Raw genomic sequence first — 18,821 nt, forward strand, 5'->3', positions numbered from 1 at the left:
ACACTTGTTTGTTGCAAAATCACATATTAATATTGTATTTTTATGTAGCAATGTAAAATAAAATTGTACCATATGCATTCTAAGAATTGAACACATTTGCATTTCAAATTATAAATTATATATTTGTATGATTAAATATATTATAGTCCCATATTGATATTATAATGTATAATAAAATAATATACTATATTCTAAGAATTCTGTTTCTGTCTTTCAAAATTATAGATTCATATTATCTTATGATAGTCATTTTGCATTATATATTATATCCATTCTAAGATTGGTATACTTGTGCATTTCAAAATGACACATGTCTTTGTATGATATCATACTTATATTCAAATTATTATATAATAAAATTATATATTATTGATATATTCTAAGAATAGTATGGGTCTATATTTAAATTATATATGCATATTAATTATTTTATGTTTATATAAAACTTAATGTCTGCATTATATAAGATAGTTAAGAATCATACCTCTGTGTATTTCAAATTTATTCATTATATATTCACATTATTAGTTACTTTATCATATTGATTTGTATGTTTACAGTAAATTTATACATTATGTATTCTAAGAATTGCATACTAGTGCATTTCAAAATTATGTATTCACATTATTAGCCACTTCATTATATTTATTTGTATTTTAATAACATTATTCATCATTTATGTATTATGAGAATTGTATGTTTTCAAAATGATGAATTATACATTCACGTTACTAGTTATTTTATTATGTTGATTATGTTTTTTTGTGATCCCAAATAATACGGTTATATAACATATGTATTCTAAGAATTGCATATTCATTTATTTTTTTATTGATGTACTGATTTGTTCCAAAGGGCTAAAACTTAGTCTGGGGAGGGGGAAGAACCTGAAGGTGCCCGATGGCGGCGGAGGGGGTGGAGGGGGTGGGCAGAGTGGATATAGCTGTCACTCCGCCCCGCCCCCCGAAAAGGCCCCGCCCCCGAAGCGCGCCCCCGCCCCCTCGCTGGTCCCTCCCCGCAGTCTCCGTGATCCCGTCCGTCCGTCTGGGCCGTGGCTGGCTGCTGTCTGTCCGTAGTGCGGCTGCGCCGGGGCGGCCCAGGCTCGGGGGCCCGGGCGGTCCGCGACTCTTTGTCTCAGAGCCCGAACGGCAGCGAGCGGCGCAGCAGCAGCAGAGGAGCAGCAGCCGCAGCGGCCTCGGAGCAGCAGGAGCACCAGCAACAGCAGCAGCAACAACAGTAGAAGCGAAGGCGGCCAGCGCGGAGGCCGAAGCACCAGCAGCAGCAGCAGCAGCAGCAGCACCAGCTGTAGCCTCAGCCCCAACCCCAGGAACCGCGGCGTCTGCGGACAGGCAGGCAGGCAGGCTCGGAGCGTCGCCGGCGGGGGACCCCAGCTGCCGCACATCTGGATTTGCGGAGCCCCGCCCAGCGGCGGCGGCGGCAGTAGCCGCGGCGGCCCGGCTCGGAGGCACTCGAGAAGAGAAGGAGGCCCAGCGGCCGCTGAGAGGCATTTGTGGGGTTCGGGGGAGGGTCCGAGGCTCCGGGAGGGCTGTGCGGGGGCCGGCCGAGGGGCTCGGGCTGAGGCCGCCCCCTCCCGCCGGACCTCGCCGCTCCGCCCGGAGCTGTGTACAAACAAGGACCGCGGGGGCTGGCGCCTCTTAAGGTGGACTTGACTGTTTAAGGTGGACTGGGTCTTGGTGCTGGGGAGGCGGGGGTGGCCCTTTTCCCCTTTCTTCCTCCTCTTTCTCACCTTTCCCCCCTCTTGCATCAGACACTCGCCGGATTTTGGCGCTGGGGCCGAACTGAGCGGACCTTGACCCTTTCCCCACGGGGCTTTGACCCTCGGGGTTCCTGGAGCTAAGAAGCCAGAGAGAGGAAGGACCAGGAGGAGGAGGACGGACCTCAGCCCCCCGCTCCCCATCCCATCCAGCTGCCAACAATGCCCCCCACCCATTTGTACTTAAGGGGAGAGCAGCCCATGGACTGGGGAGTGGGGGAAAGGAGCCACAGGCCCAGCGACCCCGAGTTCGTGGGAAACCTCCGTGGGCCTGGCCAGCCCCGGGCTCATTCGTGAGCCTGCTCCGTGCTGGAAGAAGGGACCGGCTCTGGGGCCGGCCCCTGGCCCCCGCTGCCTTGCCCTGTGCCCAAGCCCACATCCACAGCCTTCTCTGCCTCGGACCCCCGCCAGCTGCGTGCCTGACGCCCGGGGGGATGGAGACGGTGGGAAAGTTTGAGTTCAGCCGGAAGGACCTCATTGGCCACGGGGCCTTTGCTGTGGTCTTTAAAGGAAGGCACAAAGAGGTGAGGATGGGTGGAGGTTGTTTTGGCACCCGCCCCCCACTTCCCTGTTTCAGCCTTCATCCCCCGGGCCAGCCGGGGAGCCTGTGCGTGTTTCCAGAGATGCCGTGTCAGCACTTTTCCCCACGAGTCCGCGTCCCCCCCACTTGTACCCTCCCCCTGTCAGCGGGCTTTAGAAAGAGGCGAGAGGCGGGCTGTGACATTGTTGCACCTTCTATTCCGGAGCTCCCAGCCCTGGATTCCCCTTGGGGAAGGGGCACCGCCTCCCCCTTGGCAGACCGCAGAGGGCTTCTGCGAGAAGACAGCCCCTCCCCAGATGGGCCCCATTGGGGGGTCGGGGAGGGGCTTGGGGCGGCCGCGCGTGGGCCCTCGGGAATCAAGTCTCGACAAGTCCGGGCACCTGCCCCATGGGGCGGGGGAGCACTGCCCCAGCCCCGGGATGAGGCTTTCTGTGCAGGGCCCTGGTTTTCCAGGAATGGGTAGGCCCTCCCCGGGCATGGGGGCTGGGACTCCTTGAGAACTTGGGTCTTTGGGTTTCAGAAACATGATCTGGAGGTGGCGGTCAAGTGCATTAACAAGAAAAACCTGGCCAAGTCTCAGACCCTGTTGGGGAAGGAAATCAAAATCCTGAAGGTGAATGGAGGGGCTTGGGAGAAGGGGGGGGGGCTTTGCTCGTGGGGGGGTGTACGGATCTCTGTCTATCTGGGGGTGCCGGGGACCCCCAAGTTCTTTTCTCCATTTTGATCTAAAAAGAAGGAACACCTGGGTTCAAATAGCCCTGTCACCTCCCCTGGGCAAGTATCACTTCACTTCGGAGCCTTCATCTGTAAAATGGGGACAATCCCTCCAGAGCTTACCTTGTGGGGTGCTCTCAGTTATTCAGTCAATAAACAGTTTAATATTCTCATCTGTTGACTGACTGATGGGCTGTTGTATTTGGTTTAATGTACATGGAGTGCCTTGATTGTGCCGTGGACATCTATTATCATTCTTTCATCCCCATTTTTACCATCTTCTCTCGTTTTCTAGGAACTGAAACATGAAAATATCGTGGCCTTGTATGATTTCCAGGTACCAATTCTGATTTTTGTGGCTCTTCCTTGGTTGTTTCAGGTCGAGGGATGGGGGAGGGAAGCGTCTCTTTGGACCACAAACTCTCCCCTGAGAGGGGGTTGGGGAGGCAGGTCCAGGCCTGAGCTGGTCTTTGCTGACTCCACAAGATGTTTGGATGCCCACTTGGCTTTCCTGGGGCCTCCAGCTGTCCCAGGCAGCTGTTCCCTGGCAGGCTTGGGCTTGGGGCTCTTGAGGACTAGAGACTGGGCACAAACTTCCTGGGTCTGTGTCTGGCACCCCTTCCTGGTGTCGGGTCAGGGAATAGGGAAATAGGGAAGGCCTTGAGTGAGGAGAAAATGGGCAGTGGGGGATGCTGAGAGGAGCACCTGGACCCGGTCTGTCAGTCTTTTGAGGCTGGGGAAGGGGGGCCTCTCAAGGCCTTTCACAGAGCCTCAGCTGGGCTCTACTGTTTGTTGACATTGCTCCTGGAGGCTGGCTGCGGTCCAGCCTCCTCTTTTGCGTCAGAGTCTAAAGCGAGATTCCTTTCTGGTCAGGCCAGCCGGGATCAGGGGGCTCCCCCACCCCTCCTGTGTGTCCCCAGGGCTCTCCCTCAGAGGCCAGACTCGGTTTCCCACAGTGCCCCTCACCCTGCTGGCAGGTACTCTGCCCGGGCTCTGGGGCTTTTTCTCTTCAGATTGGCAGTTCAGGAAGCCTGGGACGGACAGGCTTGGGGGTAGGGGGGTGTTGGGACAGTTGGATCTGTTTTCCTAGTTGGTACCCAGGCTAGGGATCCCACGGAGGGGATTGGAGGCTTTGCTGTTTGTGTCAGTGACAGCTGGTCCTGCTGACTAATGGTTTTGAAACATGTTTACCCGGGACAGGGAAGTTTCCGGTGCCCCAGGTTGGACTGGACTGGGTCTAGGCTGGGAGTTTGGGGGGGGGGGGCAGGAAGAGCAGGCCTCCCTTTGTGTCTCTTGGGGGCAGCCCTAGGGAGCTTCTCCGTCAGAGGTGGCTGGGTGGAGCTTAAGAGGCAAAGGGCCAGGGTCACGGGCCTGGAGATACCTGGAAAACTGAGGACAGAAGACACCGTGTCCCAGGCAGCCCAAGAGATGGGGAGGGACTTCCTGCCCACCTCCCTCTGCCCTGTGCTCAGCTCCTGTTTGCTGGGGGTGGAGGGGGAGCATCTCCTAACAGGTGTGCTATAGCACTTGTCACACACTGGGAGGGGGTAAGAAGGCTGTACCTTAACCCTTTCTTCTCTGGCTTCTTTTTGCCTTTGAGAGAGAAGGAAGAATTTGAAGGCACTCAGTAGAATCAGAATTAGAGCTGGAGACCCTTCTAGTGCCCCCTGCTCATTTTACAGATGGGGAAACTGAGGCTCATAAAGGTCAGGCTTTCTTGCCTAGAGACATAAGTTTGCTTGGGACACATTCTTCTCTCTGGCTTGGGGAGGCTCCTGATGATTGGTTGTTGTTGTTTTTTTTTAACCCTTGCTTTCCATCTTTGAATCAATACTACTTATTGGTTCCAAGGCAGGTAAAGGCTAGACAGTGGGAGTTATGTGACTTGCCCAGGATCACACAGCTAGAGGAAACTGAGGCAAATAGGAATAAGTGACTTACTTAGGGTCATGCAGTATAGTATGTTTCTGAGGTCAGATTTTTTTTAACCCTTTCCATCTTTGAATCAATACTACCAGTAAGGGCTAGGAAGTGGGAATTAGGTGACTTGCCCAGGGTCACACAGCTAGGAAGTATCTGAGACCAGATTGGAACCCAGGACCTCCCATCTCTAGGTCTAGCTCTTAATCCACTGAGCTACCTAGCTGTCCCCAAGATGATTGGTTTTGGGTTAAAGTGGCCTCCTGTAGTTAGAATCACTGGCTTTGATTACTTTTGAGGTGCTAGTAGACAAAAATAAAAACAACACCTGTATTCCCATGACTTAGCTGGATAGGAGTCAGGGAGGCTTGGGTTCAAATTCCTCCAGAAGGTGATCTTTGCTGTGTGACCATGTATGAGTCATTTCCCTATGATCCTCAGTTTCCCATCTGTAAAGCAGGGAATTTATTTTTATTTAAACCCTTACCTTCTGTCTTGGAATCAATGCCATGTATTGGTCCTGAGGCAGAAGGGAGATAAGAGCTAGGCAAAAAAGGGTTAGGTGACTTGCCCAGGGTCACACAACTGAAAAATCTGAATTCAGATCTGAATCCAGGACTTCTCATCCTCTAGCCTTGGCTCTCAATCCAGTTAGCCACCTAGTTGCCCCTTTGGGGAGATTATTTTTGAACACTTGCTTCCAAAGGTTAAAGCTCAACTGAGAAGATGTTAGATTGTTGTTGTTCAGTCACATCCATTTGGGGTTTTCTTGGCAAAGGTACTGGAGTGAGTGGCTTGCCATTTCCTTTCTAGCTCATTTTATAGATGAGGAAACTGAGATAAACAGGATTAGGTGACTTGCCTAAGGTCACAGCTAGTGTCTGAGCCACACTTGAATTCTACTGGGGCTCTCTAGATAAATGTCCATTATTTATTCTTCTCCTTTCTCCCAGACTGCTGCTCCCTGGGCAGTGGTGGGGAGGGAAATCCAGAATCTTCTCTGTGGGTCAGCCTGATGTTTTATAGGATCTGGATATGGATGGAATTTTAGGGAGGCAGTAGTTCATCATGATTCCTTTTACAAAAAGGGAAACTGAGGCTTAAAACACCTATACACAAGACATCCAGCCCTAGCTTCCTCCTGAGCCTCAGAAACTACTTAGAGAAACAAACACAGACCGGGGCTTTTTTATTTTTTAACCTTTACCTTCCTTCTTAGAATCAATATTGTAAAGGCTAGGCACTAGGGATTAAGTGATTTACCCAGGGTCACACAGCAAGGACATGTCTGAGGCCTGATTTCAACCCAGGACCTCCCATCTCTGGTCCTGGCTCTTCATCCACTGAGCCACTCAGCTGCCCCCAAACCAGACTTTTTGCTCCTGCTTATCCCCAACGAGGAAAGGGAAGGCTACCCACATGATCCCTATCACACTCGTTTTTTTTCCTTTCTTTCTCTCTTTACTTAGGGAAGTGGCCCAGTTGTCTGCCCCCATTTATACGCCTCCTCCCCCAACTTCATGTCCCAGAGGTTCTGGGAATTAGGTTGGTCCATTATAGTAAATGTCATTTATACGACTCTTTAAGGTTTACAGAGCACTTTCATCCTACCCCCCCAAAATCTTGAGAGGCTGGTGGGATTAGTCCAAGAGCTTAAGATGACTTCCTGGGGGTTACACATGTATTGGGATGGGAACTTGAGTCTTCCTGATTCTTGACCCATCTCCATGTTACCCCTGATTCCTTCTTTGCTTCTCTTTTTGGCCAGAAGAGGCTGATTTAGGATGGGAGACCCATCAGTAGCCTCTGCCAGGGCAGGCTGGTAGAGAGGTGGGTTCTTTACCCATCCCCAGGTTCCTCCTGATTCTTCTTCTCTTTTTGGCCAGAAGAGGCTGATTTAGGATGGGAGACTCATCAGTAGCCTCTGCCAGGGCAGGCTGGTAGAGAGGTGGGTTCTTCACCCATCCCCAGGTTCCTCCTGATTTCTTCTTCTCTTTTTGGTCAGAAGAGGCTGATTTAGGATGGGAGACCCATCAGTAGCCTCTGCTAGGGCAGGCAGGTAGAGAGGTGTGTTCTTCACCCATCCCCAGGTTCCTCCTGATTCCTTCTTCTCTTTTTGGTCAGAAGAGGCTGATTTAGGACGGGAGACCCATCAGTAGCCTCTGCCAGGGCAGGCTGGTAGAGAGGTGGGTTCTTCACCCATCCCCAGGTTCCCCCTGATTCCTTCTTCTCTTTTTGGCCAGAAAAGGCTGATTTAGGATGGGAGACCCATCCTAAAGGAATGAATGAATGAAGGTTCTTCCTGGGGCTCTCAGCCTCTCCCCTGTCCTCCCTCCCTGGGTATCCTCAGTGAGAGCAGCCCCCTCTGGAGCTGGGGGATCTCTGGCTCTGACACCTGGAGGACTTGGGATCTCCACCCCCAACCAAGCCAGGGTGGGGGTGGGTGGGGGGTTTTTGGGCTTCCAGAGGGCTGACCCCTCTGCAAGGACACGGTGCCACCTAACCTGTTCTCCCGGCACCCTGGGAACTCCTCACCATCCCAGTGACTCACCAGCCTTTCCCTGTGCAGACAAGAGGCCAAACCTCCCCGCTTTGGGAGCTTAAGAAGCCAGTTCTTTTGTCTGCTGCTACTTAGACCTGACTTGGGGGGTTTTCATTTTTTGCTTTTATTTTGAAAACTGGAGAATGAGTGTGAGCTCTCCTAACCTCATTTTCCTCTTCCTGTGTTTAAAAGAAAGAAAGAAAAAAAAAACCAACCGCTCATAGACCGTCAGAGCTAGAAGACTAGAGACTTGGCCCTTCTTATCTTGATTTGGGTCAGGTTTGCTGAGGCTTTTCTGGTCTCTGGTTTTTCTGAAGAACTTTGGAGCTGGGGGGAAGTTCTTCTACCAGGCAGGTGGTAGCCCTGGGGAAGGACCTGCCTTGAGTCCCTGGAGGGCAGCCTGGGGGGCTCTGGGGCATCCCACCTGTCTTTGGTTCTCTTTCCCCACTGGGAAGAGTAACTGAAAATAATCCTTCCCTGCCTTATGCCAGTACTGCTGCACCACCCCACCCCTTTTTTCTCCCAGCTTGGAATAGTCAAGAGTCTCAGGGATCCTGAGTTCAAATCCCAATCCACCTCCCATCTTTGTGTCTTTGGGGCAAGTTACAAGTTCTCTGGGCTTCCATTCCTTCATCATCTATAAAGCAAGGGGTTTGGACCAGATGACCTGTGATCCTTATTTTTGAGAGCTCTAGAAAGGGAGGAAGACCTAGGTTCAAATCCTGCTTTAAACTCTTTATCTTTATGACCCTGGATAAGTCCCTTAACCTAGTTTTCTCATTCTGGAAATGGAGAGAAGAAAATCTACCCAAGAAAGCCTTTTTAGAAGAGCAAAAATGAATAATGTAGAAAGCCTAAAGAGTTTGAGAAGTATGCGCATTTATTGTTCACTGGCAGGTGGAGAAGAGTTATTGTTGGTGTTTAGGAAATAGTGGGGAAGGATTTTGCTCATTCCATCCTGTTGTTGGGAGAAGGGGAGAGTTTTGTTCACTAAAATTGTAATTTTAAAAAATTATTTTTATTGTAAACCTGTAACCTTCCGTCTTAGAATCAATACTGGGTATTGGTTCCAAGGCAGAAGAGCAGTAAGGACTAGGCAATGAGGGTTAAGTGACTTGCCCAGGGTCACACAACACAGCCAGGAAGTGTCTGGGGTCAAATTTGAACCCAGGACCTCCTTTCCCCAGACGTGGCTTTCCATCCACTGACCCACCCAGCTGCCCCCAATTTCTGTTTATTATTGCTGGGGAAAGAGGGAAAGGGTTTTGCCCACTGAAATTCTATTTATTATTATTAATTCTATTGTTTTGCTCACTCCATTGTGTTGAGGGAAGAAGGACGGTTTTACCTACTAGAATTTTTATTGTTGAGGGGAGAAGAAAAAAGTATTCTGCTCAGTCCATTGCGCAGCTGGCGTTTAGGGATCTGTGGGGTCCACAGGGTTAGGATGCTCCACTTATAGCACGTCAGAGATGGGAAGGACCTTAGGATCCACAGGTCTCCCCCTTTTATTTTACAGAGGAGCCACCAGAAGGGGCAGTAACTCCCCAGGCAAGACTAGAACCCTGGTTTGCCTCAGCTTCCTTATCTGCCAAATGGGCTGGAGTAGGAAATGACAAAACCACTCCTGGACCCCCTGAGAGGGGGGTCAGGAATCGGAGCCCCCCAGTGTTTGGGTGAGACCTGGCCTGTAATAAAGGGGATCATAGATCTAGCTCACCCCCTCAACATTTGACAGATGGGGAAACTGAGGTGCTGTAGATGAAGAGAGGAAATTGAGGAAACAAGGTTCAGTGACTTGTCCAGGATCATTCGGTCATTTTTTTTTCAATTGTTTCCAACTCTTTGTGACCCCATTTGGTGGGGTTTTCTTGGCAGAAATTCTGAAATGGTTTTCCATTTCTTTCTCTGGCTCGTTTTACAGATGAGGAACCTGAGGCAAACAAGGTTTAGTGACTTGTCTAGGATCACACAGTTAGGAAATACCTGAGACTAGATTTGAACCCAGCATCTCCTGTCTGGGCCACTTAGCTGCTTCCAGCATTTGAGATTTTTTTGGCTTGGATCCTGGAGTAGTTTGACATTTCCTTCTCTAGCTCATTTTACACATGAAGAAACAGAGGAAAACAAGGCTCTGTGACTTATCTAGGGTCAGTCATTTTTTCCCCAGTTTTTCCCAACTCTTTTATGACCTCATTTGGAAGTTTCTTGGCAGAGAAACCGTGCTGGTCTGCCATTTCCTTCTCCAGCTCATTTGACAGCTGAGGAAACTGAGGCAAACAAGGTTTAGTGACTTGTTCCAGGGTCATTTGGTCATTTTTTCTTGTTGTAGTCAATTCTTTGTGACCCCCTTTGGGGGTTTCTTGGCAGAGAAACTGGACTGGTCCGCCATTTCCTTCTCCAGCTCATTTGACAGATGGGGAAACAAAGTTCAGTGACTCGTCCAGGGTCACACATTAAGGCCAGCGTTGGGCTCATGAAGATGATGAGTCTTCCTGATTCCAAGCCTGGTAGGCCCCCAGACAGACACAACAGCTGACCCACACCTAAGAGCTTGGGGGAGCTCCATGCAAGGAGGCCCCTGCATGGAGGCCCCGTCCGGTCCAGCCCAAGGGGGAGCGCTTGGCAAGGGAGCCCGCAGATTGGGGGGGGCTGAGAGTCTGCAGCCGGCCGGGAAGGAGTTAACTAGGTCAGATGCTCTTGGGCCTCTGGTCACCAGACCTGGGCTTGGCTGTGGGTCGAAGGAGATCCTATTAGGCAAAGCCACTTAAGTCTCCCAGAAGGGGGGGGCTGGGCAGGCTTAGGGGCCTCTGCCCGTCTGTGGGGGTGTGTACAGGGGCTGGAGCCCTCTTTCATTATAGCCCCCTGTCCCCTGCAGGCCGGCTACCATGAATGGACTTTCTGGGTCCCGGGAGCACAAAAAGAATTCTAATTTCTATCTGGAAAAGTTTAAGAAAGTCAAGTAGAAAGGGTTCTGGGATTATTCCCCCGTTTGGGGCTTTGTAACCCCTCTTTTGCCCTCAAAAGCCGTGTTTCCTGGGTAAAAACTCTGGCTCGGAGGCTCCCCCTCTGTAAGATGGGCAAAAGAATTTTGGGGTGCTGCCTACCTCCTGGGATTATTGGGAAGAGGCGAGTGCTGTGGGTTGAATTAGGGTCTCAGTTTCCCCATCTGTAAAATGAAAAGATTGGAGAAATTTGTGTCTGAAAGAGAAGTGACTTCCCTAAGTATAGCCCAGTAAATAGGGAAGACCCATGATGAAACTCTGGAGGCTAGGGACCTGGGTTCCAATCCTACTTCTCTCTGCTGCCCCTTGATGTTTACTGCTTGGGTGACTTTGGGCCTCAGTTTCCTTTTCTGGAAAAGGAAGAGTTTTCATGGTGAATGCTAGCACCTCATTAAGCTTCTAAATGGCAAGACCAGAACTCGAACCCAGATCTGAGCCACCCCGATGCCCCAACATTCTTTTATTAAAGTCAATGGAGATGCAAAAACTGGACTGTCCCTGCCCTCAGGGGAGGGGTTTATAGTTTCCATAATCATAGATGAATAGAAGTAAAATCTAGAGGAAAAAAATATAAATAACAATTTAAAAATACTTTTTAAAAAAACCTTTATCTTCTGTCTTAGAATCAGTCTTCTCTTTTGGTTCCAAGGCAGGAGTGGTGAGGGCTAGGCCATGGGGGGTAAAGTGACTTGCCCAGGGTCACCTGTTGCGCCCCTCCCCCCAGATCCTTTTTTGGGGGTCACGAAGGAGGTAGGAGCCTGTGTGCCCCGGAGGTGAAGGGAGGAAGGACTGACGTAGGGTGCAAAAGTCAGGAGGTGTCCGAGAGAATGTCATTTACAAGCAGCAACAAGTCGGACTAGAATATAATTAAATTGAGAATCAGTAGATTTTTTTCTGTAGTTCCCAGAAGTCTTAGCCTGAGGAAAAAAGCAGGAGGACCCGGCTCTTTCAGGTGGCCAAAGTGGTGTGGTGGTCCTGACTGTGCCCAGGCCAGGGCCAAGGGGAGTTGTTAAAACCAAATTTATTGGGGGCTCAGTGGATGGAGAGTCAGGCCTTAGAGATAGGAGGTTCTGGGTACAAATCTGGCCTTAGACCCATCCTAGCTGTGTGACCCTGGACAAGTCACTTAACCCTCATTGCTCAGCCCTGACCACTCTTCTGCCTTGGAACCAATACACAGGATTGATTCTCAGACAGAAAGTAAGAGTTTTTACAAAAAATCTCAAAAAAAAACAAACAAAAAAATTTAGCCATTGAGGGCCAGGAGGGCCCAAGCAGCTGATCAGGGATGGAACTTGATTCTCTGACTCTGGGCAGGCCAGCTCAGACCCCTGAGCTCTTCCCCTCCCCAGAGACCCCCAAACTGTAGCCTGCGCAGGAAACAGGGAAGGAGGAGAAGATTCTGGTCCTCCGTCGGAGGATGCCTCTGGTTGGAAGGAGGGAGAGGGGATGGGTGGACTTTGGAGATGCTCTGAGGACTTGGGCAGGAAGGGCTTCTTCCAGTGATGCCAGCTGAGAAATGTAGGCTAGAAGGAGGGGGAGTTCACAAGGCCTGAACCCCAAGGGGAGGCAATGTGTCAATTCACATTCTGCTGGCTTGGCCAAGAGCCTGGGGGTGCAGCGGCTGGCTGCCTGACATCTGGGATTTGGGGGGGATGTTGTGTCTCCAGCCTCATCCTTTCAGCTTCTCACTGGTTTGGGCTCCCCAGCTCCCAGCCTCTGCAGGAGCCTTCGGTCCTACCAGCCCTGGCTGGGATGGGGGGCTTGCCTGGCCCTGCTCTGGCTTCAGGGGGTCCCAGACCCCTCCCCTCCCCACTCCCACCCGACTGGTGGCTGGGTGAGGTCTTGAGTCAGGGCCTGCAGGGATGCTGTCATCGTTGGGGTTTGGCCCCTTGCCCCGGGCACGGGGTGTCCTTCACATAGAGCAGGGCCTGGCCCAGGGAGCCGGCTTTCGGGGCGATGCTCAGGCCTCACCGTGGGGATCTGGGCCAGCCTTGGGTCTGGAAGGTGTCCAGCAGTGGAATTAGACCCTGAAAGGAGAGGCGGGAGACCAGGCTGGCCCCAAAGTCTGCCCTGAAAACTAGGGAAGCTGAGGCTGGAGAGATGGGGTTGTGGGAAGGGCTGAGAGGCGGTACCAGGAGCTCCCTGCTAGGTCAGGACAGGAATCTGCACCAGGACCCTCCTGCAGGGGGGAAGCGCAGGCCAGGAGGGCATCAGAGCCAGGCTCCGGGGCCGCCAGGGTGACCCAGGCCTCCAGCAGAGCCGCCAACCCTGCCTCCCTCTCTGAGCAACAGGCACCAGAGCCTTATCTGGGAGAAGGATCGAGTCTGTGTTGTCTCTGGCCCTGCCTGTTTGGGGACCCTCCCCGGGAGAGCAGATGGCCGCTACCTGCCTCTGCTATCTCTCTGCAGCAGCTGGCCCCTGCAGGATGGGGGAGGCTGGGCGCAGAGGGACCTGCCCCACAAGGCAGGCCCCTGTTGCTAGGGAGAGGGCCCAGAGCCAGGCTGGCTCTGCACGGGAGCCCCAGTGATGATCATAAAGGGAGGACGAGGCATCTGGACTTGGAAGGAGCCTCCTGTTTCAGAGAGCTCCAGTCAGTTTTAGATGACTTATACAAGGTCACAGGGCCAAGTCAGGAATGCTTCTTCAGCATTTGCATCTTTTCACCCCTGGTTATGTTCTGGGGGCTTCTCTGAGACAGGCTTCTCCTCTCCTTTTCTTCCCCTTTCTCTCTTTTCTCTTTCTTCCTTCCCTTCCTTTTTTTCTCTTTATCCCCTTCTTTCTTCCCTCGCTATTTTCCCTTCCTTTTTCCTTCTTTTATCTTTCTTTCCTCCTCCCTTTCTTTCTCACCTTCTCTTTCTCCCTTCCTCTCCTTCCTTTCTCTTGACCCCCTTCCTCCCCTTCTCATTCCTTCCTTTCCTTTTTCTTTTTCTTTCCTCCCTTTCTCCTTTCCTTCCTTTTCTTTCTCTTTCTCTTTCTTCCCTTCCTTTGTCTTTACCCCCTTCTTCCCCTTCTCTCTTCCCTCTCTTTCTTTTCTTCCTTCTTTCTTTCCTCCCTCTCCCTTTCTTTTTCTCTTCCCTTTCTTTCTCCCTTCCTCCCCTTCCTGTCTTTCTCTTTACCCTCTTCCTCTCCTTTTCTCCCCTCTTTTTTCTCTTTCCTTCCCCTTCTTCCTTCCTTTTTTCTTTTTTCTTTCCTCCCTCTCCCTTTCTTTCTCGTTCCTTCTTTCTTTCTCTTCTCTCCCTCTCCCATTTTTCTTTCTCTCCCTCCTTCCCTACCCCTCTTTCTCTCCTTTCTCTTCCCTCCACCCCCATCTTTCTTAGAATGCATACTAGGTATCATTCCATGGCAGAAGAACAATAAGGGCTAGGCAATTGGGGTTAAAATGACTTGCTTAGGGTAACACAGCCAAGAAGTGTCTGAAGTCATATTTGAACCCAGGACTTCCCATTTCCAGGCCTGGCTCAATCCTCTGAGCTACTGACCTGCCCCTAGACCCTGAATTCTAGGAAGATCTGGCCATTTTCTTGTGCTCAGAGCTTAGAAGGGTCAGAGATTTGGGTTAGCTCCAGCCATGGAGAGGAGAGAGGTAGGTAAGCTCTTGGTTCAGCCTAGATAAACTTTCAAAACTCTAAAGGGAACATTTAAAAAGCTCTCTTGTCCCCAGACCCAGGATTGGGACAATATTCAGGAGCAGAAATGACTTCTCTCGGGCTTAGGGATTTGTGGTCTAGTCAATTAAACAAGTTCCTAGGAATGGAGAGAGGAGAACTGGATGGGAGAGGGATGGAGTTGGGGCAGAAGCGATCATTCTAGCACACTTGGAAAAGTTTGCAAAGCTCTTGACATAGGTTAACTCATTTAATCCTCTCAGAGCAGATGCGTGACAGCTTGCATGTGTTTAGAGGAGTCTGGCCAGGGTGCCAGTGTCCAGATCAGGGGACAGTTAATTCTGCAGACTTGGAGAGTGTTTGAAAGGAGGGACTGTGAAATAAGACAGGAAGAGCTGACTCCAGCTTGCAGAGAGCCTTACGCCAGGCTGAAGAGTTTTAAATTCGACCCTAGTAGGCACCTGGGAGCCACCCAAGGCTTAAGGGCAGAGGAGTGATACTTAAGGTTTCTCTGTGCCAGAAACCAAACTAGATGCTGGGGATGGTTACAAAGACCAGAGGAAATTGTTCCTGCCCTCTCAAGGAGCTTATATTGTAATGAGGGAGACATACAGAATAACTACAAGGGACACAAGGAATGGGGACCGGGAAAAGGCTTCAGAGAAGTTCCTCCTTTTTTTTTTTTTGGTCAGTCTAGTGGGAGAGAAGGGGAACTTCAGAGTTGTTTTAATTTGCGTGTCTAATTATTAGTGATTTGTAACATTTTTTCCATATGGTTGTTGATCGCTAGTAATTCTTCTTTGAAAAGTGCCTGTTCACATCCTTTGACCATCTGTCCGTTGAGGAATGGCTCTTATGTTCATAAATTTAAATCAGTTCCTTCCATATCTTGGAAAGAGGCTTTCCTTTATCAGAGACACTGGTTACAAAGGTTACTTTTTCATAGTTAATTGTTTCTTGAGCTTCAAGGTGAGGAGGGAAAAGAGGTTACAAAAGCCTTGAACCAAGGTTGCTGGCTTGTGTGAAAACAGAAGGGTTTAGAGATTTTGTGGATGTGGTAGCAATAGGGCTTGATAACTGATTATTCTGGGGAAGAGAGAGAGAGAGAATGATTTTAAAGTTGTGAACTTGAGTGCTTTGGATGGAGTGGGGAATATTTACATAGAAGATCATCTTGAAAACTTCTATAAATTGAAGAAGGCAGCTGGGTAGCTCAGTGGATGGAGGGCTAGCCCTAGAGATGGGAGGTCCTGGGTTCAAATCTAGCCTCAGACACTAACCCCCATTGCCTAGCCCTTACCATTCTTCTGCCTTGGAACCAATACAGAGTATTGATTCTAAGATGGAAAGTAAGAGCATCAAAAAAAAAAAAACTTTATAAATTGAATTCCACTGAACTGATGCCTTTTTTAAAAACCTTTACTTTCTGTCTTACTAACAATTGTAAGACAGAAAGGCAAGGGCTAGGCAATGAAGGTTAAGTGATTTGCCCAAGGGTCACACAGCTAGGAAGTGTGTATCTGAGGCCACATTTGAACCCAGGTCCTTCCCACTCCAGTCCTGGTGCTCTATCCATTATGCCAGCCAATGCTATCCACTAGCTAGTATTTGGGGAAACATCTGATACAAAGTACAACCAACTTTGAGACCTGCCTGAGTAAGTCACTTAAATCTGTTGGCTTCAGTTTCTTAAGTTCTGCCCCTCAGTTTCCTTCTCTGTAAAATGATTGGGTTGAATAAAGAGTTCTAAGATTCCTTCTGTATTTGTTTCCTGTGATCTCCTAAGCTGAAAAATAGAGGGAAAGCCTAGCTTTGCAGACCTCCTTGGGCTCCCCTAAAGAAGGTTCTTTGTAAATTTTCAGTCTTAAAAATAGGAGTTACCTCTATGGTACTTTTGTTATGGTTAAGAGGAAGGAACTTACTTGGGTCCCCTCTTCTCCCCCCAGTAATCTGTTCTGTGAACCCAGATTTTCTGCAAGGGTTTAGGGGACACAATTATCTTCTAGGAGACCAGGAGTTCCTGGAGTGTATGTCCCAGATGGAGGAACAGTTTCCAGGTTGGAGGAGAGGGAAAGGGTTCAGGTTCAAACCCAAGCCCATCCATCCTTTGTCCATCGCCCCCAAACTAGGTACTAGGAGTTGAGTTAATAATGTGATAAGGAAGCCCCCAAAACCTTGGGTTACATTGCAAGAGGCTTATGGCAGGAAGAAAAAGTACCATCTTTTTTTGAAGGTAATCCTTCACTATTCTGCCTTCATCCAGCCACATCTACTCAGTTCTGCTTGTCACTATTGTTGATAAAGATGAGGATATTAATAAACTGGAGGGCCACTAAGATGGTGGTCCTTGATGTCAACTGAAGTCCATGCCAAGATGGGATTAACTGGAAGAAGAGAAGATTGGAGGCTTGTGTTTGAATGCATTGGATGGCATATAGATAATATGGATAGAAGGTGCTAGATATCAGAAAAATCTGCCAGAAACGGGGGCTCACACCGAAACCCAATGGAGAGATCCAGGGGGTGGATCTTCAGTGTGGGGGACCTGTGAGGAGCTCATTGATGCTATTCTTATTCGAATTACATGTAGGAAGAGAGGTTGGCCTGGTCATGTAGCAAGAAAATGATTTGGGGGCTGGGGTGACAGTTCTTCAGAGTTGGGGGGAGGCTACAGAGAACTGGAGCCCTCAACATATCACAAGAAAAGGGAGACTCCAGAATCTGGGAGCCCTCAGGCTTGGCTAAGAGTCCCACAAGATGCCTCAAGCATGGAGGGGTTGCCCTCTGAACCATGGGCTTGGACTTAATCCTATCTCCAAATAGATGGGATTTTGTTCCATTGTTTAGTTGTCTTTATGACCCCATTTTAGGGGTGTGAGTGGTTTGCCAGGCCTTCTCCAGATCACTTTACAGATGAGGAAATTGGGGCAAATAGAGTTAAGTGGCTTGTCCCTAGGATCACATAGTTAAAAGGTGTCTGAGACCAGATTTGAACTCAAAAAAAAGAGTCTTCTTGACTCAGTACTCTTATCTACTGCTGCACCTAAATATTAGGACAGCAGACTTCTTTCTGGAGTACTTTGATTAAAGGAAAAAGGATTAGAGTTCTGCTTAAGGATTAGAGTTCTCTCCCCATCCCTATCACCCCACCTACCCCCACTTCAGAGTCTGGGTGCCCACTTGTCAGGTGTGTCAGAGGAAGGCTTTGCTTTTAGGTGTGTTTGGGGTTCCTCGGTCCCCCATTTAGGGATCTTCTAGTTCTGGGCTTCCATCACTGTCCAGCAAGTATTTATTAATCAGCTATGTGCTGAGGAGGGATTCACAAAAAGAAAAAACATTCCCTGCTCTCCAGGAACTTAAAGACCCCTGGGCTAATATTGGCAAGCCTGTTAAAGGAGGCAGGGCTGGGTTTCTTTATTAGGGAGGGAGGAAGGAAGAAAGCTTGCCTGCCCGTTTCATCATTTCCATGGGTGGGGATGAGACTGTGGGTAAGACCAGTAACCACATCAGCCCATGTTTCCTCTTGAGCCCCAAAGATGTCCCTGTGGCCCGTCTCCTGCTCAATGAAGGGCTTGTTCTGGAGGGAAGAAGGGAGGAGGGACTCGGATGGCCTGCTTAATGACCCCACCTCTGCTGGTCTAGGGAAGTGCTCAAGAGGGAAGGTATTTCTGGAACCAGAATCCAAAAAGGGGCCACCTGGATGGATTCTTGGTAGTTTGGGCAGGGCAGCCCTAGGGTTGCCTATCCAGGGACGAGCCTCTCCCAACTGCGTTCCTTCAGTGTTGGAGGGTAGCCTACGTCCAGTAAAATGCAAACTTGCCGAGGGCGAGGACTGCTTGGGGTTTGGGGGCTTCTTTTCCATTTTTTCCCCCTAGGGTTGTCAAAAAGATTTCAGGGCCACAAGAATGGCTTTGCTTGGCTGTAGACATCCCAGACTTTCCCCTGGGCCCCATCCTTTGGCATAGTTGATGTCGTAAATGTTCTTGCAGTCAAAGGACCATCTGGTACGTTCTCATTCTCTGAGGCCAGGACAAAGGGACAGGCTGGTGGAGTCAGTGCTGATAGGAAGGATCTGATCTGGGCTGAGGGAGCTACCAGGAGCTCCTTGCAAGACAGACAAGAGGACGTGGGACTTGTGTCACCATCCAGGGTTTGGACCTCTGACCTAATAACCTCTCATCTCCAAATTCACTTCCCTTTGAATTTTTTAAAAAAATCTATTAACAAGCATTTATTTTCTTTCACTTCCCCATTGCTCTGTATCCAAAAAAAAAGTGGGGTGTGGGAAGAAAAAGGGCTTGTAGCAAATACGTGTCGTCAGGCAATACAGATGCCCGCATGGGCCGTGTCCAAAAATCTCTCTCGGCCCCCTGAGTCAGGAGGAGGGTGGCTGCCTCCACCATGAGCCCTCTAGAATCCACATGCACCTCCTTGGAGCTGGAGGGGACTGCAGAAGTCACTCATCCGGACTCCTCGTTTTACACGAGGAGACCGAGGGGACCTTGGCTCGAGATGCCACTGGGAGGAAGAGACAGAGCCCTTTCCCAGATCTGAGGTGCCGGGTGACTGCATGCACAGAGAAGCATCTGCTGTGCTTTGGGTTTGGGTCTGGAGAAAGATGCTGAGAGCTCAAGGGAGGCCCAAGTTGGCCCCTACCCAAGCCAACACTGGGGGCTGTAAAAGAATCTGAGCCGTCCCTGACACCTGGGGCCTGGGA

At 49.8% G+C, this 18,821-nt stretch overlaps 1 protein-coding gene across 4 annotated transcripts in view; it reads left to right on the plus strand.

Moving 5' to 3' along the window:
* The first annotated feature begins 1,008 nt into the window (after window positions 1-1,008).
* ULK1 (unc-51 like autophagy activating kinase 1) overlaps window positions 1,009-18,821 on the plus strand; it is a 65,502-nt gene continuing 47,689 nt past the window's right edge. For 2 of the 4 annotated variants that reach the window (XM_056821929.1, XM_056821930.1), the window contains exons 1-3: window positions 1,009-2,298; window positions 2,836-2,928; window positions 3,325-3,366. In XM_056821929.1, coding sequence (XP_056677907.1) covers window positions 2,209-2,298; window positions 2,836-2,928; window positions 3,325-3,366 — 225 coding nt within the window. In that variant the 5' untranslated portion in view covers window positions 1,009-2,208. The remainder of the gene's footprint in view (window positions 2,299-2,835; window positions 2,929-3,324; window positions 3,367-18,821) is intronic. The other 2 variants (XM_056821932.1, XM_056821931.1) reach the window with 2 other exon arrangements.

Source organism: Monodelphis domestica, chromosome 3 (genome assembly GCF_027887165.1).
Source record: "Monodelphis domestica isolate mMonDom1 chromosome 3, mMonDom1.pri, whole genome shotgun sequence".
NCBI lineage: Eukaryota > Metazoa > Chordata > Mammalia > Didelphimorphia > Didelphidae > Monodelphis > Monodelphis domestica.